This window comes from Thecamonas trahens, assembly GCF_000142905.1.
Source record: "Thecamonas trahens ATCC 50062 unplaced genomic scaffold supercont1.18, whole genome shotgun sequence".
Lineage (NCBI taxonomy): Eukaryota > Apusomonadida > Apusomonadidae > Thecamonas > Thecamonas trahens.
The window spans coordinates 338,608-363,433 of NW_013657662.1; the positions used below are offsets into that span (position 1 = coordinate 338,608).

A 24,826-nucleotide genomic window follows, 5' to 3' on the forward strand; every position below is an offset into this window, starting at 1 on the left:
CCAGGTTACCACACCTTCCCGCTCAAGCTCAAGCCCAAGCCTAAGCCCCACTCCCCCTTCCCTTCCCTTCCCCTGCCCCTTCCACACACACACACACACATACATACACACACACACACACACACACACACACACACACACCCCAGATGCAAGCAAACACAGTATCGACCGCAAAGAGAGCATGGATTCGCCTGTTGTTTCTCGTACAAGATCCTCGTCACCTCTATCAAGTGGCCATGACCATGAACGGGTGAGAAGAAGAATGGGCACAAAAAAGAATTTGGTTGACACACATACACCCAACTCCCCCCCCCCCCCACCCAGCCACACACCCACACACACACACACACGTACTCCCACCAATAATAACCACACAAAGGGGGGGAAGGGCACTCAATGTCCACCACCAACACCACCAACAACACCAACACCACCACACACGCCACACACGCCACACACGCCACACACGCCACACACGCCACACACGCCACACACGCTACTCACGCCACACACGCCACACACGCCGCCAACCCGACAGGACGGACAGGCCCGGCTGCACGTCGCGATGGATACGAGCTGTCGGCGAGCCACGTGGCGCTGATCAAGACCACCGTGGAAACCGTCCTTGTTCCGGCCATCGTTCCGGCTGTCGAACACATGCGCCGCATCGGCGCCGAAGACTCGGCCGTCGAGATGGTGGACCTCGCCTCAGACGACGACGATGACGACAATGACGACGACTCGGAGCTCTTATACTCGTACGACTCGAACAGTAGATCAGGGGACGGCGATGACGACGACGATGACGATTGCGAAGACGACGAAGACGACGACGGCTCCGTATCGTCCGATCTGGGCATCTCCGACACAGAGGTCGAGCGACTGCAGCAGTCAGCACTCTCGCGCCCGCGGCAGACACGTGCCCATGCCACTTCTGGCACCGCTTCTGGAGCCGCCTCCTCAAACGTGGCAGCCGCTGTCATGAGCCGAACAAGCCGCGGCATGTCAGTCGAGCTCTGCCGCTCGCCGTCGCTTGTCTCCGAGGACGAGGACGACGAAGACTTTCGGCCGTCGGGCTCGGACGATGACGACGATGATGACGAGAGCGTATCTGAGCCGCTGCAATCTACGCCCCGCCACCCGTCTCGGGCGCTGAGTAGCGAGCCGCCGCCGTCGAGCTTGGCCATTTTCTCGCGAACCCGAGCGCGAGTGCCCGAAGTCGACGACGACGTCGACGACCTGATGTGGGACCTCGACTTGCCGCTCGGACCGCTGCTAGACCAGAACGAGGAGGACGAGGGCGTGCTGTATCAGCAGTTTCTGGCCGAAGTCACCGGCGAAGGCATGACCTCGATGTCCGGTGACGACGACGACAACGACGACGACTACAACTTTATGTCGGATCTTCTGCGGATGCGGCTCTCACCGATGTTCCAAGCCGACAAAGATGCCGAGTATAACACCGGCGCGCGCATTCCGCGACGCGAGGTCCGCAAGCTTCTTGTCTCGTCGGTGGCCGACTCGATTCCGGATCCGTACCGCGCCGCACCGCGCGCCCGTCGTGCCCGCTACAAGCTCACAGTTGTCCCGCACGAGACCGAGCACCTGCGGCGCAACCCGTACTCGCTACCGCACCGCGCCGAGTCGGCCCGCCTTGCGCCATCGCTCTTCACCTCGGCACACCGCCAGCGGCTGCGCCAGCAGCTCCGACTCTACCTCCAGCTCCTTGTCCAGGTCATGACCCTCTCGACCTTTGATCGTGCCTCGCGCCCGGTGGCGCCCACCATCGCCGCTCTCATCCAGGAGCTCCACTCGCTCGGCGCCGGTCTCCGAGCCGACGGCTCGCTCGCTGTCCGCGCGCTCACCGCCGAGGGCACCCCCGAGCCGGCGCCGCACAACGCGCTCTCCGCCATCCCGGACCTGGCCACTGCGCGCCTCCTGGCGTCAGTCATTGCCGACGGCGGGCCGGCTGTCCCGGCCATGGGCGCCATATCCTCCTCGCTCATCTCGGCGCTCGCTCAGATTGCTCCGCAGCACTCGCTTTGCGAGAGCTATGCGCGCGCTACGCCGTTTGGCTCGGTCCTCAATCTGCACCCATCGCGCCGGCGCGCCGCCCTCCGCTCGCTCGCCCGCAACGCACTGCGTCGTAAGACTGTCATCGCTGAGATGCGGCGGGCGCTGTTCTTCTCCTTTGACCCAGAATGGAGCTACACGCCCATACGGTCGCAGTTTACGCCTGCCGAAGACACCCTCCTCACCACCGGCATTCTGTACTTTGGTTTTACCTCGCCCGAGTACATTGCGTGGACGCTGCTGCCGACCAAACCGGTCAAGACTCTGCGCAACCGCATCCGCAACGCCGTTGCAGGCAAGGTGCCGTCGTGCACAAACTTGATGGCCCTCCGTAAGCTTGTTTCGATCCGCTCGTCATGCCCTGAACTCTGGTCGCGCCTTGTCCAGAGCAAGAGCAAGCGGTTGCTTCCACTCCCCGAGGCCGTCGACAGGCTTGCAGCCATGCTTCCGCAGCTGCCGCCGGCCATCCGCTGGCTGATAGCCATCTTTCCGCGCCGTGGCGACATCTTTGGCCTCCTGCCGTTGCCGCCTTCGCGCCGGCGCAAGCGTAAGCGCGCCCCATCGATCGCCGGTGTCGCCGCAAAGGCGTTGCACCGCCTCGACGGCTCCGCACATCCGGTCCCTTCTCCCACGCTTGCCGCCATCCCACCCGACGACGTTCGCCATGTCTCGCCAGGCTCGCACCCGATGCCGTTTCTTCCGTTTGACGTTGACCTCTCGCCAGCGTCCCTCGCCCGTCACACTAGCTACGTCCTCGAGGTTGAGGCCTCGCTGGCGATTCTACGCGAGCGGGAAGAGCAGCGGGCGCGCGCCTTGCGCCCGGTCCCCGCAGCTGCCGAAGAAGTCGTGCTGAGCGACGACGACGATGATGACAATACCCACGGCGGGGCCAACAGTGCCGGCCCGCGGGAGTGGACCGCCGAAGAAAACAAGTCCATTCTGCGCTGGGCCAAGGCCCACGGGACCGACTTGGCCGTGTTCGAGGCCCTCGCCGCCAAAGGCACCATTGACGCCACAGCAAGTGAGCTGCGCACGCAGTGCGAGGCCCTGCTCGCCTACCTTTCGAGGTAGGCGTCGAGCTGCGCTTCTAGCTCGGCCTTGTACGCGTCCGGTGCCCAGGACGTCGCAATAGCGGCGCGAAGGAGTCCGACAGCCGCATCGTAGTCCATGCCCAGCCGCGTCACCGCAGCCGCGTACTCATCGGCGAGGGTGGTGTCAAAGAACAGCGGGTCGTCCGAGTTGAGCGTGCAGACCAGACCGGCAGCGAGCATGGCTGGCAACGGATGGGCCTGGATTGATGCCACCAGGCCCGTGGCCACATTCGAGGTGAGGCAGACCTCAAACGGGACGCCGAGACCGGCGGCGCGGACGACAAGCTCCGGATCCTCCATAATCCGCACGCCGTGGCCTATGCGCTCAATGCCGAGCGCATCGAGGCAGGCGGCAACCTCAGGTGCGCCCTGCGACTCACCGCAGTGGGCAGTGAGCCGCAACCCCATCTCGCGCGCCCGGGCAAAGACCGGTGCGTACACCTCGGCCTCGCACGCCGCCTCGGGCCCGCCGAGCCCGACGCCGATGACGCCCTTGCCCACGTACGGCGCCATGCTGTCGAGGAGCGCCATCCCCCACTCGGGCCCGGTCAGCCGCTCCAGATCAACCACAAACACAGCCTCGATGCCCGTCGCAGCGCGGGCCGCCGCCGCACCGGCCAGGATGGCGTCGAGCGCGTCGGCAAGCGAGAACTTGCCCTCCTTGACCGGGGTGCCCGGTGAGCAGAAGACCTCCGCGTAGACCACGTTTGATTGTGTGGCCATGGCCGTCAGCGCGTCCTCCGCAATACGGCGGTAGTCGTCGGCCTCACGGATCAGCTCGTCCACCATCCACACCCACGTCTCGATAAAGGTGGCGTAGTCCACAAAGGCAGCGCTCCGTGGCGCCACCCCGTACTTGCTGCACAGTCCGTCGAGCGTCGCCTGTGGCATAGCGCCCGCAAGATGCACATGCAGCTCAACCTTGGGCGCTCCACGGACCACCTCGACAACCTTGGCTATATCACCTTCCGTCTCGGCCATCGTATCCTCTACAACAATATCTCTCGTCGTCGTCGCGGTACGTCAAGTGTGCTCGCAGGACTTGCCATCCCTCCCCCTCCCCCCCCCCCCCTCGAGTCAGGCACATCGCCCTCCGCCAGCCAACCAACGCGCGCCTCCCGCTTGTGCGGCTGCTTAGCTACGTGATTCCGGAAAAAAGTGATGACGACAACCCATTCATTTTTTGGGGCGACCAAGCACTCGCGCCTGCACCCACGGCCATCACCCACGGCATACAGCCATCAGCCATGATGTATGCCCAAGAACTGACCAATCAGGTGTGTCATGCCAGAATCACCCTATTCGACCCATTCATCATTGTCTAACTTGCCTCCGTAAGGTCATCTACGGTGGACTTGCCCGCCGCCGCAGCCATTGGCTGTCGTCAGAAGGTCTGCAGGATTTTCGTCAGGGCGACAGCCCCGCCACAAGCTTGACATGCTCAGGTCCTTGCCGTCGACCGCGGCGAGGGGCCCAGTCAGAAGACCAAGGTATGTCTCTCTTCACAAGTCTCATACTTTGGAACACAAATCCACCTTAGCATGTTCTCTCTCCTCTCCCGCCATACCTCTGCCTTTGGCGTTGCGTCGGCTTCGGGCACTGCCGCTCGTGCAGCCCTTGCCGCGGTGCGATCGGCCTCGGCAGCTGCAGCAGCGCACATGCCGCCGTCGGCGACGGGCGAGGCGTCTGTGGACAACACGGCGCCGTTCGCCACCTGCGCCCCGGCTGGAATGCAGGGTAACATGCGGTTTGTGCTCTGTAACCCGCGCGAGGTCAACTCGAACTCGCGCTCCTCCTACGTCCGCTCTATGGTCGGTTGTGCTCCCGGCTCGGTAATGGCGTCATCGCCCTGTTTTACTGCCGCCTCTCGCGGCCTGGCCACCGCCGCAAACGCGCAAGCTATCGCCGCTAGCGCCACCCCGGCCCGACGCTCGTCGTCCACCCCAACCGCAGGCGCGCCTCCGGAGCTCGTCCATACCGAGCGCAGTGACGCCAATGCCGGCGCCACCTCGTTCGGATCCATGGAGGTCGAGTACATGTCGTCGTGGAAGGAGAACCTCGAGGGCGAGAGCCGCATCGCCGTCGCGCCCACTCCCACCTCGGACTGGTGGTGGACCGGCAAGGCGCCGGTGGCCGGCACGCCCGGTGTCGGTCCCGACGGGCTCGTCACCTCGCTCCCGCTGGTCGACTACACCACGGCCTCGCGCCAGGAGCTGCTCGACTACTTTGACAACACCTGGCTCCTCACCGAGGTCCTCTTCTCGTCGCTGGCTTCGGAGGAGGCTTTCTACCGCCCGCCGTGGCACGACCTTCGCCACCCGCTCATCTTTTACTATGGCCACCCGGCGGCGCTGTACGTGAACAAGTTCCGGGTCGCCGGCCTCGCCCGCGATCCGATCTCGCCATTCTACGAGAAGATCTTTGAGACCGGCGTCGACGAGATGTCGTGGGACGACATGCATAAGAACGTCATGCGCTGGCCGTCGGTGGCCAACACTCTCGACTACCGCAAGCGCGTCTACGAGCTTGTTGCAGAGACCATCGTCTCCTCGCCCCACTTTGACTCGCTCGCCGAGGCCGGGCCGGCCTCGCCGTTCTGGGCCGTCGTCATGGGCTTTGAGCACGAGCGCATCCACCTCGAGACCTCGTCGGTTCTCATCCGCGAGCTCCCGCTCTCGCTCGTCCGCCGCCCGCTCACCTGGCCTGTCGACCACCCGTCCGCCACCCAGGCTCAACCGACCGCCAATCCGGTCGCTGGCGTCGACTTCCCGACCAACGAGTTTGTCTCCATCAAGCCGGACGGCCCGGTTGTCCTCGGTCGGCCGGACTCGCACTCTGGCTTCTCGTGGGACAACGAGTTTGGCTCAAAGTCCATCGACGTCGCAGACTTTGACGTCGCCAAGCACCTCGTCACCAACGGCGAGTTCCTCGACTTTGTTCGCTCAAACGGCTACCTCGAGCAAAAGTACTGGTCGCCCGATGGCTGGGCCTGGCGGACCTTCCGCAACGCAAAGTGGCCCACCTTCTGGCGCCCCTTTGGCCCCGCCGGTCTCCACGAGTACCGCCTCCGCGCCGTCTTTGACGAAATCGACATGCCCTGGGCCTGGCCCGCAGACCTCAACTACTACGAGGTCGAGGCCTACGCCAACTACATCGCCGCAGCCACCGGCAAGCCCACCCGTGCTATCACAGAGCCCGAGCACGCCGTCCTCCGCACAGGCCTCCCCGACGCCTCCGACTTTGTCCTCAACCCGGTCGCCGGTGCCACCGCCTCGTCCGAGCCCGACGCCGTCGCCGCCTCGCCCAACCTCAACCTTGTCTGGGGCTCGCACACTCCCGTCGACGCCGCTCCGCCGTCGGCCCACGGCGTCCGCGACGTCATGGGCAATGTCTGGCAGTGGTGCTACGACCACTTTGCCCCGCTCCCGGGCTTCCAGCCGCACGACGTCTACCCCGACTTTTCCATGCCGTGCTTTGACGGCAAGCACAACGTTATCATGGGCGGCTCGTTTGCCGCCACGGGCAACGAGGCCTCGCGCCACGCTCGCTTCCACTTCCGCCCACACTTTTACCAGCACGCCGGCGCCCGTCTCGTCCAGCCGGCCCACCCCACCGCTGAGCCGGTCACTTCCTGCGCCGGCTGTGAGGGGCCCTTTGTCGGCGCCACCTCGCCCTACCGCGTCCCGCCGCCGACCACCGTGACCGGCGCCGCCGCCGCTGCTGCCTCCGCTGGCTCCGCTCCGCCTGCTGCTGCTTCCGCCGCTCCGCCGCGTGTCGCCGTCGGCTCCACCGCTGGCATCGTCGACAAGTACGAGGACCAGATCGTGCTTGACCAGTACCTCAACATGCACTACGGAACCCAGGACGACTTTCCGGCTTACATCGACGCCGGTACCCTGCAGTTCCCCCAGCGCTGTGCGGCGCTGGTCGAGGGCCACACGCTCGCCTCCAACCCGCGGGCCCGTGCCCTTGACATTGGCTGCGCCGTCGGCGCCTCGGCCTTTGAGCTCGCCCGGACCTTCAACTCGGTCACTGCCCTCGATATTTCACACGCCTTTGTTGAAGCTGCCAAGTACATGCAGGAGCACAAGGCGCTGGAGTACAAGGTCCGCCGCGAGGGCGGTGTCTTTGACTCGTACGTCGCCCGCGTCGATAACTCGGTCGACGTCTCGCGCGTCGACTTTGCTGTCGGCGACGCCACTGCGCTCGACCCCGCCACCCTCGGTACTTTTGACGGCGTCCTCATCGGCAACGTGCTCTGCCGCCTCCCCGACCCGTACCTCCTCATCGACGTCCTCCCCGAGCTCGTCAACCCAGACGGCACCCTGGTCATCACCTCGCCCTTCTCGTGGCTCCCGCAGTTTACGCCCGAGTCCAAGTGGCTCTCCGCCGCCAACGGCTCGTCGGCCAAGGCTCTCACCGATGCCCTTGACTCCTCGTTTGAGCTCGTCTCGTCAGGTGACATCCCCTTTGTCATTCGCGAGCACATCCGCAAGTACGAGTTTGTCGCCGCCCACCTCGGCATCTGGCGCCGCAAGTAGCCGCCTTCTCCGCACCGGCAGCCAATGCGCATCAAACACATCCTTCAACTCGCAAACTACGGCTTGAGCTGCTCACGTGCCACCCGCAAGATGCTCTTGCGAATCTGCGGGTACTCGGGGTCAACCCGGAGCACAGCGTGACAAATCTCAACAGCGGGGATCCACGCCTCGGCCTTGAGGTAGTTGAACGCGAGCTTGTAGCCCACGCCCAGTGCCGTGCCGTTGCTCAGCTCCCACGCTGACCGGTAGCACTCGGCAGCATCCACAAACGCGTCAAGCTTCTCGTGGATGTATCCGAGGAACTCCCAGCCTTTCATCAGCGAGCCGTTGAACGAGAGCGCCCGCTTGACAAGCTCTGACGCCTGGTCGAGCTGGTGTCCGCTCACGTACACATCGGCCAGCAGGAGAAAAGCTGTGTCAAACGCGTCAGCCTCCTCCGCAAGATACGGCAGTGCGACAACCTGCTCAAGCGCACTCTTTGCCTCGCCAAGCTGCTTCTTGCGCAGCGCCATCACGCCCGTGCACGTCAGCGCTCCCGGGTGGCTCGGCTGCTCCGCGAGGACGTCGGCCACCAGAGCTGCGGCCTCGGCCTCCTCCCCTGACGCCAGAAGCAGATACGCCCGCAGCACGTCGAGCCGCGCCGGTAGCGGCTCCGACTTGGCGCTGTACATCAGATCAAGCTCGTCGAGCAGCGCCTGCGCCGTCATCAGCGCATCGCCCGAGAGCCGGTTCCGATGGCCCGTCGACGGCTCGAACGCCGCCACAGGCCCTGCCAGCGAGACAAACCCCTCCGGGTTGAGCGAGATAATGACCATGGCCTCGAGCGCCTTTTCGCGAAACTCGGATGCCGTCCGTGCCTTGTTGATAGCATCATCGCCTTGGCACGCCCGTCTGTCGCCAGTGCGTACAGCCCGGCGCAGTACGCGTAGCCTGGCGACGACCGCGCCTCAAAGCTCGATGACACTGCCTGGTCAAGGAAGGCCTGTACATGGTCGAGCTTGCCCGCCCGCCGCAACAGGTCAATCAGCCGCCCAAGCGCCGTCCAGTGCTGCGGCTGGGCCTCGAGAATCTCCTGAAAGTGGTAGATCGCCTGGTCGTAGTCCTGGTCTGCAAACATGAGCTCAGCGAGCATCATCGACGCCTCCTCGTGCGACGCGTCGAGCTGCAGCAGCGCCAGCGCTGCCTTCCGCGTCTCATCGTGGTGACCTAGCCGAAGATGCTGCCGTGCGAGCTGCACCAGAACGTCCGGACTGTGCGGCGCGTGCCGCAGTGCTTCTTCGTAGCTCGACAGCGCTGCGTCGGCGTCCTGCAACGTGGCGTGGTGCTGGGCGATGGCCACACAAATCTCCGCCATCATCAGATTCTGCTCGGCGAGCGCGTCCGGCGACTCGGCTTCCAGTCGGTGCAGCAGACTCGCCTGCGCCGATCGTGCCGTGTCAAGCTCGCCAAGTGTCACGTCAAGCTCGTTGCTCTGACTATGGACCGAGGCCTTGAGCACCCGGAGCTTGACTGCAACAATCGCCGCGGCCACGTCGTCACCCTCGTCCTCGGCGGCGCCCAGCGCCGCCTCGACTGCGTCCAGAGCCGCGTCGTAGTCGCGGAGTTTGGCATGCAGCGCCGCCAGCTCGTAGGCAAGGCCCAGTGAGTGCGGCGATGACTTGGCTGCGCTCGAGTAGTACTCGATAGCCTTGGCATAGTCGTGCGTCTTGACTAGCGCCATCCCAATCTTGGCCGCCAGCTGATAGTTGTCCGGCTCGAGCTTGAGCGCTGACTCATAGACCGAGATAGCCTTGAGTGGCTCTTGAATGGCCACGTACGCGTCGCCGAGCATGAGGTAAGCCTGGACCGAGTTGGACTCGGCCGCAATCGCCTTGTACGTCTTGATGTACTGCTTGCGGTCCTTGAGCTCCGTCAGATACAGCTGCGCCTCCACCGTCTTGGCCCGGATGTAGTGCGGCTTGTCTGGGTCAGCCCGCCCGAGGAGTCCGAGCGCGTTGGCCACGCTGCCTCGCAGCACCTCAAGCGAGGCGCCAGCAATGGCGACCACGTTACCAAGAAGCGTGCCGCCAAAGGCGTGGACGGCGTCCTGCATCATCTTGGTCGCCTCGTGAACCGCCCCGCTCTTGGCACGCACAAGCGCAGCTTCGACGTAAATGGCAATGCGGTCCTGGAGCGCAACAGGTGTCTTGGCGCTTGCTTCGCTCCCGACGCGCACGCCCGGCAGCTTCATCGCCGCGTCGAGAGACTCCAAAGCGCCGGCGTAGTCATCGGTGAGCACGCAAATGGCGGCCTCGACAAGGTGGTACTGCGGCGTGTCGCGGATGTGAAAGTCGCACGCAAGCGCGCGCTCGAGCGCCTGCGACGCTGCCTGCACCTTGCCGTTCTTGACGTGGATGTGTGCCTGGAGAAGGAACGGCTCGGCTGCGCTGTCGTCGAGGCTAAGCGCCTGCTGGACAAGGCCAGCCGCGTTGTCAACCGCGCCGTCAACAAACCGCAGTCGTGCAAGGCCAAGGACCGCGTCGGCGTATGCCGGCAGTCGCCGCATGATCGTCTCGACAAGTCGGGTAGCTTGCGGCACCAGCGGCGACGGCGGCTCGGTCGTATCGCGCGGCTCCGAGCCGAGAAACTCGAGGTAGGCGGTGAAAATGCGCATAGTGAGCCAGGGGTCCAGCGCCGACAACGCCTCGCGGGTCCGCGGCCGGCTGTTGACAGCCTCGAGATGGCCTTCGGTGGCGGCGTTGAGCGCGGCAATAACGTCATCCGACGGCGCCGCCGAGAGCGAGCCATGGAGCGCAAAAGATAGGAGAGCATCGGATCCGGAAGGTCGTGAGTAGCATGGGTAGCGTCGGCGAGCGAGCCCTGGACCTGCTTGAGGAACGCGAGCTGAGTCGCTGCCTCGTCGATCTTGCCGCTCACCAGCTGGGTAAGGATGAGGCCGTAAAGCGAAGCGACGTTGCCCTCGTCGACCTTAATCGACTTACGGAAGGCCTTTTCGGCCTTGGCGCAGTCGCCGAGCCGGAGGCAGTGGCGCCCAAACGAGCCGAGCAACAGCGTGTCGTGGCTCTGGGCCTTGACTGCCGCCTCAAACAGCGGCGTCGTCCGCTTCAGCAGCCGCGGAGCCGAGTCGGGAATGAGCGATTCAAGCTCGGCGCCTGCCGCCGCCAGCAGCCGGCCATTGCCGCCCTCGGCCTCGATGAGCGCCGAGACCACTCCCCCGAGTTGCGACTTGAGACGGGCCACACCGCCACCGCGCGATGCGAGCGCAATAACAGCGTCAAGAACCGCAGCCGCAGGACCAACAAGCGACGAGCCCGAGAGCGAGGCCACCTGCTCTGCCGCCTGTTCCCACTCGCCAAGCGCTACCAGTGCGTGAGCCTTCTCAAGCACCGGCGCAGGTGTCCAAGGCGCGGCGAGAGTGGCGGCGTTGAGCGAGTCGAGCGCATCATCCGCTGCGCCGAGCGCAACCTCGACAATGGCCTTGCCCACGGCGGCAAGCGCCGGATAGCCAAACCCGCCTCCGCCCGACGCTGCGTTGGTGATAGCAGCGCGAAAGGCTGAGAGCGCGCGCTCCAGCAGGGCAGAGCGGCCCGAGGCGGCGGCGAGGTCGACCCAGGCCGGGAGGCCGAGCCAGTCCAGAAGGCCGCCGCCTGGAGCACCTGCACGGAGAGGATCAACCAGCGAGCGAGCGACCTGCATATCGCGGAGGACAAGGGCGGCGACGACGGCAGTGGCGCGGGCTTCCGAGTCGGCGCCTGCGGCGGCATGCTCGATGGCGGCCACATGGTGCTGAACAGCGTCGGTGTCGACAAACTGAGCATGGGCATGGGCATAGGCCAGTCCAACATGGGCAGCTAAGGCCAGTCCATGACTCCGCTCCAGGGGTGTCAACGTCCTCACGGCGTCGGTGGCCTCGCCCACAGCCGCCGCTGCCACGCCGCCCAGCAGTGCCAGCAGCGGGTCGTCCCCATGCGACGCCCGCAGCGCCGCACAATGGTTGGCCAGGGCCGTCACGTGGCCCAGGTGGCCCAGGTACAGAGCGTGCCCAAGCAGCCGCTCGGTGTTCATGGCGTTAGGCGTCGAGTGGGGAGGGGTGCCGGTGCCGGTGCCGGTGGCGGTGGCGGTGGCGGTGGTGGTGTGGGAGTTTGCCTCGGCGCGCCAAGTTGCCGCCGAACATGATTGGTGTTTGGTCGGCCGTGATGGGACAGACGCATGTTGGCAGCAAAGGGGTGTGATCGAATTGATGGGTCGGTGTGGGAGTGGTACTCGATCAAGCTTGTGCTGTGGTTCAGGACAACATTAGGACGTAATCCGCACAATGAGAACAAGTGTGGTCAGTTGTTACTTGGCTAAAGCTCTTCTAAGGATGCAGAAGACGGCGAGGAGGACGACGACGAGGAGGAAGAGGACGACGACGACGACGACCCAGTCCCTGATCCGCTTCCAGACCCAGTCCCAGTCCCAGATCCACTCCCAGTCCCTTTCCCAGACTCACTCTCAGACCCGGATCCACTCCCAGACCCTCTCCCAGTCTCACTCCCAGACTCACTCCCAGACTCGCCGCCGGCCTCAGCCTCGACAGCATGCCGGGCCGCAACATTGTCCTTGGCCCGCGTGCACGCCCGCATGAACCGCTGGATTGACCGCGCCGCGCGCTCGCGGCGGACCATGGTCTCGCGCACGGCATAGCCGCGGTAGACTCGCTGGATGGTTGTCGCTGCGCTGTGGCGGTCGGCAGGCGATGGGAGAGTCAGGCTGTTCTCCGACATGCCTGACGACGGCGGACAGACGTTGATCTCCGGCGAGAACGAGGGCAGCGCAGTCGGGAGCCGATGATCGCGCGGCCGCATGTGGTAATAGGCCAGACGCGTCTTGGAAATGACCACTTGCTTGGCGTCAAAGGCAAAGTCGGTGTCCATCCCCGCAGTCGCGGCGTCGGCGTAGACCTCGGCTGTGATGTAGACGTCGCTGTTGGAAGCGACGTCCTCGCCGAGCTTGGACGCAACGTTGAGCGGATCCCCCCAAAACTCGCCCGTTTCATCGACCCGGAGAATGGTTCCGCAGTGGACGCCAAACCCGGTGAGCGGAATGTGGTCTGCCGGCTCGCGCTCCGCGTTCACAGCCTGGATAGACGCGCGGATGCGCCACACCGCCTCGAGTGCTTCGAGGTTCGAATCGAAGAGCCATACAATCGAGTTGACGCAGCGCCCGCCAGCTTTGTCAACCATGTGCTTGAGCGCACGAAGCGTGGTCTGGCAGATGCGAATAGCCTGCGTAACACCATATGAGCCCGAAAGCGAGGCATAGTCCCAGCCTACCATCACCGCCGTCTTGTGGGTCATATACTTGCGCTCGATGAGTTCGTCCATAAACGCCGCAGACGTGTTGACATTGACCCGTGATTCGACCATGGCTGAGAACGAGGTTGGTAGCGCCGCTACTGCATTGCGAAGCGACGGCCCGTGCCGCGGCGCAGGAGTCGGTGCCAACAGCGCGCCAGCCACAGCCTTGGCCGGCGACGGGCCCGACCGCGACGACTCGGCATCCGACGCCGACCACGAGGCCTCAATGGCTGCGTCGGCCAGCGAGGTTACCTTGGCTTCCTTGGGCAGATACTTGGAGAGGTTGAGAAGCGCCAGTGGTGCTGACACGCTGTAGTGCACCCCGCCATCATAGCCGTACTCGGGGTGTGGCGGCTCGCGCGCAAAGGCGAGTGACTCCCCAAGAACCGAGTCCTTGACTGCTGCATACATCTCTGCGTCGAGCAACACGCCGCCCGACGACGAGATGTCTTCACCGAGATCCCACGCTCGATCAAACGGTGAGCCAAAGAACTTTTCCGACACCGTATCAAAGGCCACGCCGCCGCCGTACCCGAGGCCGACGCCGCCGAGCTTGAGCTGGAAATCGTCGTCGACCACAAAGCTAGGGTCGTTGTTGTACGCCTCGAGAATGAGCGGGACATGGACGCCAGCAATGAGCGCCTTGACTGGATCGTCAAAGAGCACGATAAAGTTATCCGCCTCGGTCTCCACAAACAGCGCGTCGAGGTCGTCAAAGAGCGGTGTGAGCAGCTGTCGAACCCGATGGATGAGCGAGATAAAGTGGATGATGCCGTGCTTCTTGGTCATGCGGGTAAAGCCCGAGAGATCAGTAACAAGCACACCAAGGCTCTGCCCGTCGTACCACCTCACCCGCTCGCGGTCAAGCGAGACGTGCTTAAAGTGGTCCATGTACATGATGTACGCCGCTTCGCCCAGCTCAGACTCTTGCGGCGCGTCACTAAACTCGTATGCGCTTGCAATCGAGTTGGGCGCGGTCGCCGCGAGCTTGCTCACCCCAGCCACAACCGGGTGGGTTACCGCAATCACACCCGGGTGTGGCGTTGACGGTGCCTGTACCGGATACGAGATGCTCGCCTCGTTCTCGTGGCAGAGAATGCGGCAGGCCCGGACTGGATCGCCCTGGAAAAACACTGTTGCCTTGGTGCTTGACTTGACGTGGACCACCTTGCCGCATGCCACGCCGAGCCCGGTGTAGTGCATCCGTGCTGGCGAGAAGAGCGATGAAACGTTGTGTGCCGCTGAGCGAAAGGCGTCAAAAGTGAAGAACTCGTGTAGATCAACTGCCGCCGCAAGCGCCGGTTCAAGCTGCGCAAAAGTAAACGTGGTATTGTCGATGACCACACCCCCGCGCCGGGTCACAAGCTCGTGGATGCACGTGAACAGCATGCGCCGCTGCAGCATCGAGGTGATGCACTCAGATAGCGAGTCAAACGTCGGAGCCCGCAGGCCAAGTGCAATGACAACAAGCTCGGCGCCGTACTTGGCGTCGATGGCGGCGTCGATGGTTGCCAGCTCGCGTGGCGACGAGACCGCGGCCTCGACCCGCGAAAGAAGAAGGTCAAAGAACTCGGGCGCCTCCTTGTACTCGCGCATGTAGTCCGAGAGCGAAAGTGGCGCCCGCTCCGAGATGCGGATCTTGCCCTTGGTGCCAAAGACTGAACAGTAGCTCTCGCCGGCGAGGTTCTCCTGAGGTTCGGTCAGCTTGAGCACAGAGATCGGCGACTTGGTCGTGTCCCACTCCCGGACGAGCTCGGTCGCCACCAGGATGCCGCCGCTCTGCTCCAGCCCGAGCTTTGCAAGCTGCCACGCTGACGCCTTGGCCTTGCCAAGCACGCGCCCGGTCTCATCCGATTTGACCATCAGCCGTCCGAGGGCGAGGCCAAAGGCAATGTCGACACAGAAACCGAGCTGCTCAGCACTCTGCTGCTCCTCGTTGTACGACTTGATACGAGCCTGCAACTCGAGCGCCGACAGAACTGCAGCCTGGGTCTTCTCAAAGACGGCCACAAAGACGAGGCCATGGGTGTCGATGTGTGCAGCCTTGTGGTGAAGGAGGATTGCGTACACCAGCTTCTTGAGCCGGAGAAACAGCGAGGTCATATGAATGAACGAAGTGTTGGCCTTGTCCCTCTGCTCCGCAGCCATGACAAGGACAACCGACGGCGATTCGGGCGTGCCAAGTGAGGCTACCATACTGGAAACCGGGGGTGACTCGTCCACGCCGTCACATGCTGTCGACGACCCGGAGATGATCGGCAGCGACGAGATCTCGTTCTCTGGCGACATCCGCCCTGTAGGCATGGAGACGTACGCCGGCACTTCGCTCAGCGAGCCAAGCTGGGTCATTGACGACATTGGCGAGCTGTCGCGGTGTGCGTCAGGATCGATGGTTGAGTGCAGCCTGCGGCCAAACTCGGTGATCGACGGTGTGCGCCGCGACATGAGGTAGGTGACCGCCTCTTTGGCCTGCTCTGCATCGCCGGTTTTCGATTCGATATGGCCACCCAGAGACGACATGCCTGCCGATGATGCCGGCGGTGGGCCCTTGCTCTTGCCCTTGCTCTTGCCTCTGCTCTTGCCCGCCGCCCTACTTCTGCCCGCAGATGCTCCGCGGGCGTGCGACGGCTTTCGCACCTTGCGCTTGATTACCTTGCGGATCCTGTGTCGTGTGCGTTGCGTATCCCCGGTGAGCGAAACGCCTGAGGGTTGCGGGCCCTTGGGCATAACAGGATTGCCCGGCGTGCCTCGCTGCGGCTTGTCCTCGGCCGGTTCTGCCGGTTGTGGTGCTGGCGACTCTGGCTCACCCTCACGGGCCTGCGTCGGTCTCCGGCCATGGCCTGGGTTCTCCTTCCGTGACGACGAGCATCCAGCGCCCATAACGAGCTACCTCCCTTGAACCTCCCTGGCTGGTTGAGGTAGTTCGGTGTCACGCTCTTCCCACCTCGCAGTCATCCAACCCGTGGCCAAACAGTCCGTTGAGCCGCCCGCCACCGACCAACGGTTTCAGTGTTCGGCAGAGTGGGCTCGACGCCGCCGGTGGTCCAGCCATAGCTCCAACGAGTCCTTGATCGATAGCACTGATCGCAGCGTGGGTAGATCGGAGCAATCAAAAATAGCATGGTTGGTGCGTAGAGGGTGTGTGTGGGGGGGGGGGGGGGGCGTGCTGTGCGTAGGCCATCATCTTGGCCCGGTCTTTGCCTCTTGAGTAAGGTCATGAAATTACGGCATTAATCGTAAGAGGCCTGTTGTCGGGCACTCAACTCGACACGATCTGGGCGAACACTGCTCTCTTTGATCACGCAGTCGATATGGCGCAATCAGTCGATACCACGCCGGCTGCGGGTAAGGGTTCAGGACGGGGCATCGATCATGGGTTCGACTCGCGCGAGTATGCGGCGTTTGAAGCTTACATTGCCTCCAACGCGTCGGCACCGGGGCTGGACGAGTCGGTCGAGCCGCCCGAGGTGGTGACAGCAGCGGCGAGGGTTGTTGCGAAATGGCTCCGCGATGCACAGGGCAAGGCGGTGGTGCTGACTGGTGCAGGCGTATCGACTGGGCCAGGCGCTGCGTTGCCTACCTACCGTGGGCCTGATGGTGTGTGGACCCGAAGGATCCGTAACTCGCTGAAGCTCGAAGAAGGTTCCGAGTCGGACGCGGCGACGGATGCGGCGGACGACGACGATGGATCCGGCATTGCTGGTGTACTGGCATCTGCAGAGCACAAGCCGCAGCCAACGCTCACCCATCGTGGGTTGACAGCACTTGTTGATGCCGGTCTCATCGGCTGCGTGGCTACAACCAACGTTGACGGCCTCCATGCCGCGGCAGGCCTCGTTCGCGGTTCAAACTATGCCGAGCTCCACGGATCGCTGTACGTTGAGGCGTGCAGCGCGTGCGGGGCCGAGCTTTGCCACAATCCGCTCGTTGATGCCCCGCTTCAGACGGTTGAGCCCGAGACCCGTGCCACCGGTACGTCGTGCAAGGCGTGTGGTGGGGCGATGGAGGCCACGCTCGTCGGCTTCTTCGACACCCACCAGTCAGTTCCGTCGATGGAGCAACAGTTTGAGCTCGCTTGGGTGGCTGCTGCCACCGCCGACCTTATGATCGTCCTCGGCTCGTCGCTCTCGGTCGAGACAACTCTGCCTGGCTACACCCTCGAGAACGGCGGGCGGCTGGTCATCGTCAACCTCCAGCCCACCCATCTTGACGATCAGGCCACCCTGGTTGTTCACGCTCGCAGCGACGACTTTGTGGCCGATCTGCAGGTGGCATTGGAGCTTCCTGTGTGCGCCACACGATGAGCAATGTGGCAATGCTATCGTAGAGTTTCCCCGCACGCTGAGCTGCATCAGCCAGCCAATTGTCGCTTGAGCACGCCGGGCAAGATGGAGGACCTGGGCTTCAAACACCACATCCGTTGGTTCGACCATTCTCACAGGGGAATCATGTTGTAGACGTTATCGGGCGATGTGATGTGTCCGTAGAGAATGCCGGTGAGAGCACGGAGGTCGGCCTGGCCATCCTTGATGTTGAAAAACGCCCCATGGAGAAGACAAATACAACGGAACCATGGGGAACTTTGGGGGCTGGTGAATCGGCCTGTGCGTGCGCTGGTCAGATGCAGCGTCAAAGCCGTGCTGTGCTACCCATCCCCGCCTATGATCTGACCTGATCGCCATTTGGGCCAATGGGCTGACGAGGCAAGGACCAAGCAACCGCTCACTGGTTGGAGGCACCACACACACACCCGACCACACAGCCAACGCGTGGGGGTACACATTGCCACTTAGATCATCTGTCTCCTGGCGGGCCAAGAGTAAGTACGCAAGTAGTTAGTCACCAGCAGGGTAGGGGGAATGAAGATGGAGGCTATGGGTGGGAGTAGAGGCTGGGCAGAGTCAGTGACGAGGCATTGGGCGCGGCAGGGAGAGGATGAGGCGCCACGTCATTTTGGGGGCGGCGTTTGGCGGCAGAGGGGGGAGAGGGGAAGGGAGGGAGACTGACGTGGAGCGGGGGCGTGGACAATGCGGCAATGGGCAAGACAGGGAAATGACGATGGACCACCCGCAGCCGCCGCTGTATGTGGCTATTCTGACGTATCTCTCGTATGGAGTGCTTATTGTGTTTGGTCACCTCCGTGACTTCTCCAGGGCTGGCCTCACCGCCCTCGGCCTCCGCTGGCTCCTCCGGGCCACGTCGAAGGACACCCGGCGGCCTGTGGGTAACGAGCCCGGGTACTGCGAGCTGCTCTCGGACTTTGACAACTTTTACACTCGCCGTCTCTACCACCGCATCCAGGACTGCTGGAACAGGCCGGTGTGCTCGGCGCCTGGAGCGTACATCACCCTCCCTGAGCGGCTGTCGGACGACTACAACCTTTCCTTCAAGCTGACCGGCAAGACGCATCGGTGCCTCAACCTCGGCTCGTACAACTACCTCGGCTTTGCCGAGAACCATGGGCCGACCATTGCCGCCGTCACCGACGCCACCCTCACGTACGGCATCTCGTCGTGCGGCTCGCGGGCGACCGCCGGCAACACCCGCGATCACGTCGAACTGGAGAACCTTGTCGCCCGCTTCCTGGGCAAGCCGGCAGCCATGATCTTCGGCATGGGCTTTGCCACCAACTCGACCGTCATTCCTGCGCTGTGTGGCAAGGGCTCGCTTGTCATCTCGGACACGCTCAACCACTCGTCAATCGTGCAGGGCTGCCGCGTCTCGGGCGCCAAGATCAAGACTTTCCGCCACAACGACCCCGACGACCTCGAGGCTGTTCTCCGCCACGCCATTGCCTACGGCCAGCCGCGGACCCACCGCCCATGGAAGAAGATCATCGTCATTGTTGAGGGCATTTACTCGATGGAGGGCGAGATCTGCCGCCTCGCCGAAATCGTCGCCGTCAAGAAAAAGTACAAGGCGTACCTGTACCTCGACGAGGCCCACTCCATCGGCGCCCTCGGTGCCACCGGGCGCGGCGTGTGTGAGCACACCGGCGTCTCGCCTGACGACGTCGACATTCTCATGGGCACATTTACCAAGTCGTTTGGCGGCGTCGGCGGCTACATCGCCTCCACCCCCGAGCTCATCCAGTACCTCAAGTCGGTGTGCATCGGGCATCTGTACGCCAACGCCATGGCGCCACCGGTTGCCCGCATGGTCCAGACCACCATGAAGATCATCATGGGCGAGGACGGGACCAACGATGGCCAGCGCCGCATCCACCAGCTCCGCGACAACGCCAACTACTTCCGCCGCCGCCTCGTGGAAATGGGCTTTGTCATCTACGGCGACAACGACTCGCCGGTCGTCCCGCTCATGCTCTACTACCCGTGCGCCATTGCCGCCTTTTCACGGGAGGCCCTCAAGCGCTCGCTCGCTGTCGTCGTCGTCGGCTACCCGGCGACACCCATCATCGAGTCGCGCTCGCGCTTCTGCCTCTCTGCCGCCCACACCCGCGAAGACATCGACAAGGCGCTGGACGCCATTTCAGACGTCGGCGATGTCATGGGACTTAAGTTCAATGCCTAACCCTTAACGGTACGGTCGTTCGGACGCGTTGTTGTGCGCCCCTGCCCGATGGCAGGCGATGCAATACACTCTTCTACTTGGCACACACACACACACACACACACACACACACACACACTCACACCTTGCCATCCGTGTCTTTACTGGATGCCACGCACATGCTTGACCATGCAGAGCGAGGCGTTGAACATGGCATCGAGCGTGTCGAGCGGGTCGGCCATAGCAGCCTGCAGCGCCACAAGCTCGGCATCCAGCCCAGCTTCGCCGGCGAGGAGCGTCTCCTGGTGAACGGTGAGGACGAGCTGAGCGAGCGAGTGGAAGAGCTCGTAGTTGGCCAGAGTGGAGAGGCCCCAGGTGAGGAACTGGACGACGGCAACCAGGTCATCGGGATCGGACATGGTGCGCAACTCGAGATCGACCCGCGCCGGCGACGACTTGGTGATCCACGCCAGCGCGGCGTCAAAGTTGCGACTTGCAATGTGCTTGTACAGACCCGACGTCGACTTGAGCGAGCCGAGGTCAAGGATACGCGACGACTTGGCCGTGTTGCGGACAGCCTCGGCCTCGGCCTTCATCTCGTCGATGACCGAGGTATCAAACTCGGGCTCGAGGCCAGCCTTGGTGGCGAGGAAGAACGGCGCCTTCTCCGGCAGAACAAGGTGGTCGTCCGACGCGCGGTTGCGCTCGCGGACCTCATCCATTCGCACCAGGTTTGTCCACCGCGACGCCGGCAGTGACGACAGCGTCACTAGCCGCGGATCCAGCTGGGCATCGCCGGGCGCGCCCGGCTCGGAGCCCGACGCCGCGGCCGACCCAGCTCCCGACCCGTTCTTGGTCGCTGCCGCGTCCGCCGCCGCTTCCTGGTCCTTGATGAGCGTCATCAGTGAGCGCGCACCCATGTACGACTCGCCTGACTCGGTTGCGTCCGAGTCAATGCCGAGCAGCGAGGTGTTGACCTGAACCAGCGGGAGCTGGCCGGGCGTGAGGCTCTCGTCAACAGGCACCAGCCGCGCCGAGGAAAAGTGGTGGGCGTTGGCCCAGAGGAAGATGCCCTGCGAGTTGACGTGCGTCGTCGCCAGGTATGCCGAGTCTGGCGACATGTCCAGCGACGTGACCGCCCGATCAAAGCGGACCCAGTCGACGGCCCGCCCGGTCGGGAGGTCCCACACCCGCAGCGTCGAGTCCATCGACGACGAGATGAGCCACCGCGCGTCCGGCGAGATGCACAGGTCGGTAATCTGGTTGTAGTGACCTTCAAAACTGCGCACTACCCGCCGCGTCTCAATGTCCACAATCCGCAGCGTGAGGTCGTCCGACGCGAGCGCAAGGAAGCCCGAGTCGCGGTGGATGGAGGCCTTGACAATCGGCGAGTCCAGCGCAATGGTGTCGAGGAGCTCACCCTTGGCAAACGACCAGAACTTGACCGTCCCGTCGAGCGAGGTCGAGATGAGCAGCAGGTTGACTGCGTCAATGGCGAGGCCGGTCACCCGCTTGGTGTGCGCGGCCTTGCCGTCCAGTGACGGGTCGGAAAAGTCGCCGCGCCGCGCACCCGACTGCATGTTGAACCGGGCGACGAGGCCGGTCGACGTGCCGACCACGCCGTAGTGCCCGCAGACCGAAATGGTCACCGCCGACGACTCGTGACGCGGCCCGGTTGTGTTGACCTTGAGCTTGTGCTTGCCGATCCGCTTGTGGAAGAACGACCAGGTGAAGGCTGCGCCCACACCGGCGTGAGTGGTGAGGATCGAGTCCCACTTGCGCTCCTTAATCGACGCCGACGCCAGAGCCGTCACCGTCTTGATTCGCAGGTCTTCCACCGTCCGTCCGGTCTTGGCCGCCTTGGACGCCAGAGAGCCCTGTGAGATCTCGCGTGACTGCGCGTCGTTGATCGTCGAGATGAACCGCAGCGACCGGTCCTCCGATGCCGCCAGCAAGTGCCGCGCATCGCCACCGTGGAAGCGCACCAGATGCGGCGGCCGCGCAAAGCCCGAACGCGACCGCAGCAGCCGAGGCGAGCCGTCGGGCTGGTCAAACACCCACATCGAGAGCTTGTTGTCGCGACCCGAGGTGAGCATGAGCGGCTCGCCCTCCAGAAACTTGATGCATGTCACCGGTGACGAGTGGGTGTACGGGACCGAGGCCACAATCCGGTCGTGGTCGAGCGACCACATCGTGATCTCGCCGCCGAGCCCGCCAGAGACCAGGACGCCCGGCCCGTCGTTGCGGAACGCAAGTGCAGTGACCGGCGACGACTCGTGCGCGTACGTCTTGAGCACAACATCGTACAGCAGGTTGACGACATAGATCGAACCGTCGGCGCAGCCGACCGCAATGACGTCTACCACCGGCGACTGCGCCATGCACAGGACCGCCGACGGCTCGGCCACAGCCTCACCAGCATCGTCCACAACCCGCGAGCTAAACGGCGCAAACTCGTGCACAAGCTGAAGCGTTCGCAGGTTGTACAGCCGCAGCGCGCCTTGCCGCGAGCCGAGCACAATCTTGTTGAGGTACGTCACCGGGTGAATCATGGTCGTCACCTCAAACTCGTCCTTGGGCAGAGCAAGCTCGGCGTACAGCCGCACCGGATGCGTCTCCCAAACTCGCAGCACGTTGTCGGTGGAGATGGAGATGAGATGAAGGCCAAACACGTGGAGCTGCGAGACAACCAGCGCATCGGGCAGATCCTCGCGCGGCACGTCCGACTCGGTGAGGACCGACCAGCGGGCGATCTCCTTACCACGGCGGTAAGCGACGATGAAGTGAGCCGAGCCAACATAAACTACATTCTTGACCGAGACAGCGCACGCGTTGCGCGCCCGGTTGTGCGGGCCGACAAAGACCAGCCGGAGCTTGTCAGCATCGTAAACATGGAACGACGAGCCGACAGGCGTGGTGATGAACGACTTGGTCCCACGCCGCTCGACGAAGAACGGTGCCTCTCCGGAGACCAGGCCCAGTGCCCGGTATGGTGTCCACTACGTAGGGTGAAGGAGGAGGATGGTGAGGAGGAGGCGGATGAGGCCGGCCGGCAAGGGGGGCAGAGCGGAGGAGGTGGGGGAGGAGGGGGGGGGGGAGGTGCCGCGGGATGGATGGGAGATGGGGGGAGAGGATGGGGAGGTGGAGGGGATGGGGACAAGGGGAGAGGGAGAGGGAGAGGGAGAGGGAGGGGGAGGGGGAGGGGGGGGGGGATGGAAGAGGGTAGGAGGGAGAGGGAGGAGAGGACATACCAGTTGGGACATGGGAGTGGTGAAGACGGGAAGAGGTGGAGTGTGGTGGAGTGAGTGGGGGGGGGTGAGACTGAGCTGTGAGCTGGTTGGTGGTGGGAGTGATCAGACGGAGAGCCATTGATGGGGAAGGGAAGGGAAGGGAGACGATTGAAGTGGGGGAAGGAGGGGAAAGGGGCGGGAGAGGGGGGGAGGGAAGGGGGAAAAGATCTACACCATTTTCTCCGTGCGAGGAACTACTGATGTCATGACTTTCATGGCGAGTATGATAATAATCATATCATCATCATCCTCATCATCATCATCGTCACCACCCCCCCCCCTCCCATCATCAACACTGTCATCATCATCATCACCCAATGGTTGCAACCACGGCGAGACAGACTTCTCCCGGCAAGTGCAAAAGTGTTGCTCGACGATTAGTCAGATTCCAAGCTCAAGCCGCAACCAATACCTGTGGGCTTGTGCATAGCGTAGGCTGCGGTTGTGGGCGTTCGTTGTTCTGCACGGCGCGGCCCTCTCGTGGTGCGCCTCGTTCGTAAGACAGCATGGCAAGGCCAGGTGCGGTCGACTCGGACGATGTCGATGTGGGCATGTGGGCAGGGGTGGGCATGGAAGTAGGATGTTTGGTTCTTGGCTTTCTGGACGGTATTGATCTGGCTGCTGCTGCTCTAGTCTGCCGGAGGTGGAGGCTCTGGGCGAGTGACGGCGTGCTGTGGAGGCGACGGTGCTTGGAAGACTTTGGCGTGGAAAATCCAGTGCCGATAGGGGTGGACGGCGTGCCAGTTGCGAGCTGGAAGGATGTGTACGGAGCGTGGGTTGCGAGTCTGCCACCGGGTGTACCGGTGGCGTACGCGATTGCCATGCGCAAGGTCCTTGCGCGGATTGTGGCGTGCGCAGGTGCCGAGGACACGATCTTGACTGGCCGCCCGTGGCCCGATCTGGCGTACTTGTGGCGCAACCTGGAGGTTCCGGTCCCGCTCTCACTGGCCACTCTTTATCGATGGGTGGGCGGGCAGAAGAATCTCCTGCAGGTTGATGCCAATGACTCGGCACGACGTAGCGCTGTCTCTACCGCGTTGTTCGGCGGGCGCTCGGTAGCACGGCCGTATGTGATGGCGCTGATCACTCCTGATGCGGTTGATATGTTTGAGGACAACGTGGTCTTTGCGCAATCTTTCTTTCCGCAGCGAATGTATGCTGTCGACCGCAGGTCGGGCATTCCTCGCGTCCACGGCTCCTGGGGAGGTAGCTTTGCCTACGATCTGGCACCTCCGCGGGCGGCCAGCGCAGACCGCTGGAGCCCAGACGAGCCGCTGCTTGCGTGGCTGACATCGTTTGCTAACCAGCTTGATGCTGGTCACATCGCCCACGACTCTCTAGTCTCAGAACCCGAGCCTGGGGTCATCAAACCGCTCTCCCACTTTCCCGCTGCCGGCCCATACTTTGGCTCGGCGCGGGCAGCTGGGATTGTTGTCGAGCTGGCTCTCCTTTGTGCCCCGGCCACCGAGACCGGATGGGAGTATTTGGTCAAGATCTACTTGGATCCCAGCGACGGAGACGCCATCGGAACCCGTTTTGCCCTTGCCGGCGTGCAGTTCCTTTATTCCGATACCGATGCCATCGTGGAGCAGGCGCGCCTCAACGGGCTAGTGCCTACGGTCGATCCGGTCGACGGACGGCCATCTCGCGCCTCATCATGGCAAACATCAGCCATTCTTCCCGGCGACGTTCCGCTCGCCGGCAGCGTCTCCCTCGTCGTCCAGTTTGTTTCTGATCCTGGCGGTGGCGAGGCATCAGTCACGACCGGTGCAGAGGTGATTACCATCGTTGTAGAGAACGTGTCCCTCGAGCGCCCATTGTTTCTGTATTGATCAATGTATTAAGCAACAGGTCAAGCGATGTGTGCCCGCCAGGCATGTCGTCGCAGATCAGTCGGCTCGGGCCAGGTTCGAGGAGGGAGGGGGGGGGGCCAGGACTGACTCGGCAGCGGTCGGTCGCGCCCCGGCCAGTTGCAGTTTCGC

The 24,826-nt window shown here is 63.5% G+C and overlaps 9 protein-coding genes across 10 annotated transcripts; 5 read left to right on the plus strand and 4 right to left on the minus strand.

The window, feature by feature from the left end:
- Positions 1-657: 657 nt before the first annotated feature.
- AMSG_04482 (uncharacterized protein) lies at positions 658-3,083 on the plus strand (the record flags this gene model as incomplete). The annotated part of the gene is made up of 2 exons (XM_013903365.1): positions 658-3,050; positions 3,074-3,083. 2 exons carry the CDS (start codon positions 658-660, stop codon positions 3,081-3,083), a joined length of 2,403 nt encoding a protein of 800 aa, XP_013758819.1.
- On the minus strand, positions 2,546-4,222 carry AMSG_04483 (adenosine deaminase). The gene has a single exon (XM_013903366.1). The coding sequence runs from the start codon at positions 4,143-4,145 to the stop codon at positions 3,129-3,131; it is 1,017 nt and encodes a 338-aa protein (XP_013758820.1). The 5' UTR covers positions 4,146-4,222; the 3' UTR covers positions 2,546-3,128.
- Positions 4,223-4,705: 483 nt separating this feature from the next.
- Positions 4,706-7,787, plus strand: AMSG_04484 (generic methyltransferase; the record flags this gene model as incomplete). The annotated part of the gene is made up of 1 exon (XM_013903367.1): positions 4,706-7,787. The coding sequence occupies one exon, from the start codon at positions 4,706-4,708 to the stop codon at positions 7,703-7,705; it is 3,000 nt and encodes a 999-aa protein (XP_013758821.1). The 3' UTR covers positions 7,706-7,787.
- On the minus strand, positions 7,575-11,770 carry AMSG_04485 (tetratricopeptide repeat protein 21B; the record flags this gene model as incomplete). The annotated part of the gene is made up of 3 exons (XM_013903368.1): positions 7,575-8,596; positions 8,629-10,429; positions 10,471-11,770. The coding sequence occupies 3 exons, from the start codon at positions 11,768-11,770 to the stop codon at positions 7,762-7,764; spliced, it is 3,936 nt and encodes a 1,311-aa protein (XP_013758822.1). The 3' UTR covers positions 7,575-7,761.
- A 273-nt stretch (positions 11,771-12,043) lies between these two features.
- AMSG_04486 (uncharacterized protein) lies at positions 12,044-15,787 on the minus strand (the record flags this gene model as incomplete). Its single annotated transcript, XM_013903369.1, has 2 exons — positions 12,248-15,787; positions 12,044-12,182 (listed from the first exon to the last, which is right to left on the minus strand). Exons 1-2 carry the CDS (start codon positions 15,769-15,771, stop codon positions 12,044-12,046), a joined length of 3,663 nt encoding a protein of 1,220 aa, XP_013758823.1. The 5' UTR covers positions 15,772-15,787.
- Positions 15,788-16,316: 529 nt separating this feature from the next.
- On the plus strand, positions 16,317-17,599 carry AMSG_04487 (NAD-dependent deacetylase sirtuin-6). Its single transcript, XM_013903370.1, has one exon. It carries the CDS (start codon positions 16,356-16,358, stop codon positions 17,346-17,348), a length of 993 nt encoding a protein of 330 aa, XP_013758824.1. The 5' UTR covers positions 16,317-16,355; the 3' UTR covers positions 17,349-17,599.
- A 160-nt stretch (positions 17,600-17,759) lies between these two features.
- AMSG_04488 lies at positions 17,760-19,660 on the plus strand (the record flags this gene model as incomplete). 2 transcript variants are annotated; one of them, XM_013903371.1, is made up of 2 exons in its annotated part: positions 17,760-17,863; positions 18,093-19,660. In XM_013903371.1, the coding sequence occupies exon 2, from the start codon at positions 18,097-18,099 to the stop codon at positions 19,573-19,575; it is 1,479 nt and encodes a 492-aa protein (XP_013758825.1). In that variant the 5' UTR covers positions 17,760-17,863; positions 18,093-18,096. The 2 variants fall into 2 exon arrangements, with proteins under 2 accessions (XP_013758825.1, XP_013758826.1); XM_013903372.1 differs by having other exon boundaries at positions 17,840-17,863; positions 18,089-19,575.
- Positions 19,661-19,698: 38 nt separating this feature from the next.
- On the minus strand, positions 19,699-22,843 carry AMSG_04489 (Wd-repeat protein). The gene is made up of 2 exons (XM_013903373.1): positions 22,806-22,843; positions 19,699-22,553 (listed from the first exon to the last, which is right to left on the minus strand). The coding sequence occupies exons 1-2, from the start codon at positions 22,815-22,817 to the stop codon at positions 19,716-19,718; spliced, it is 2,850 nt and encodes a 949-aa protein (XP_013758827.1). The 5' UTR covers positions 22,818-22,843; the 3' UTR covers positions 19,699-19,715.
- A 507-nt stretch (positions 22,844-23,350) lies between these two features.
- AMSG_11809 (uncharacterized protein) lies at positions 23,351-24,676 on the plus strand (the record flags this gene model as incomplete). The annotated part of the gene is made up of 2 exons (XM_013903452.1): positions 23,351-23,397; positions 23,596-24,676. 2 exons carry the CDS (start codon positions 23,351-23,353, stop codon positions 24,674-24,676), a joined length of 1,128 nt encoding a protein of 375 aa, XP_013758906.1.
- Between the last annotated feature and the right edge of the window lie 150 nt (positions 24,677-24,826).

Coding starts and splice junctions, on each gene's coding strand:
- AMSG_04483 (XM_013903366.1), bottom strand. CDS start 4,145: ATGGCCGAGACGGAAGGTGATATAGCCAAGGTTGTCGAGGTGGTCCGT.
- AMSG_04487 (XM_013903370.1), top strand. CDS start 16,356: ATGGCGCAATCAGTCGATACCACGCCGGCTGCGGGTAAGGGTTCAGGA.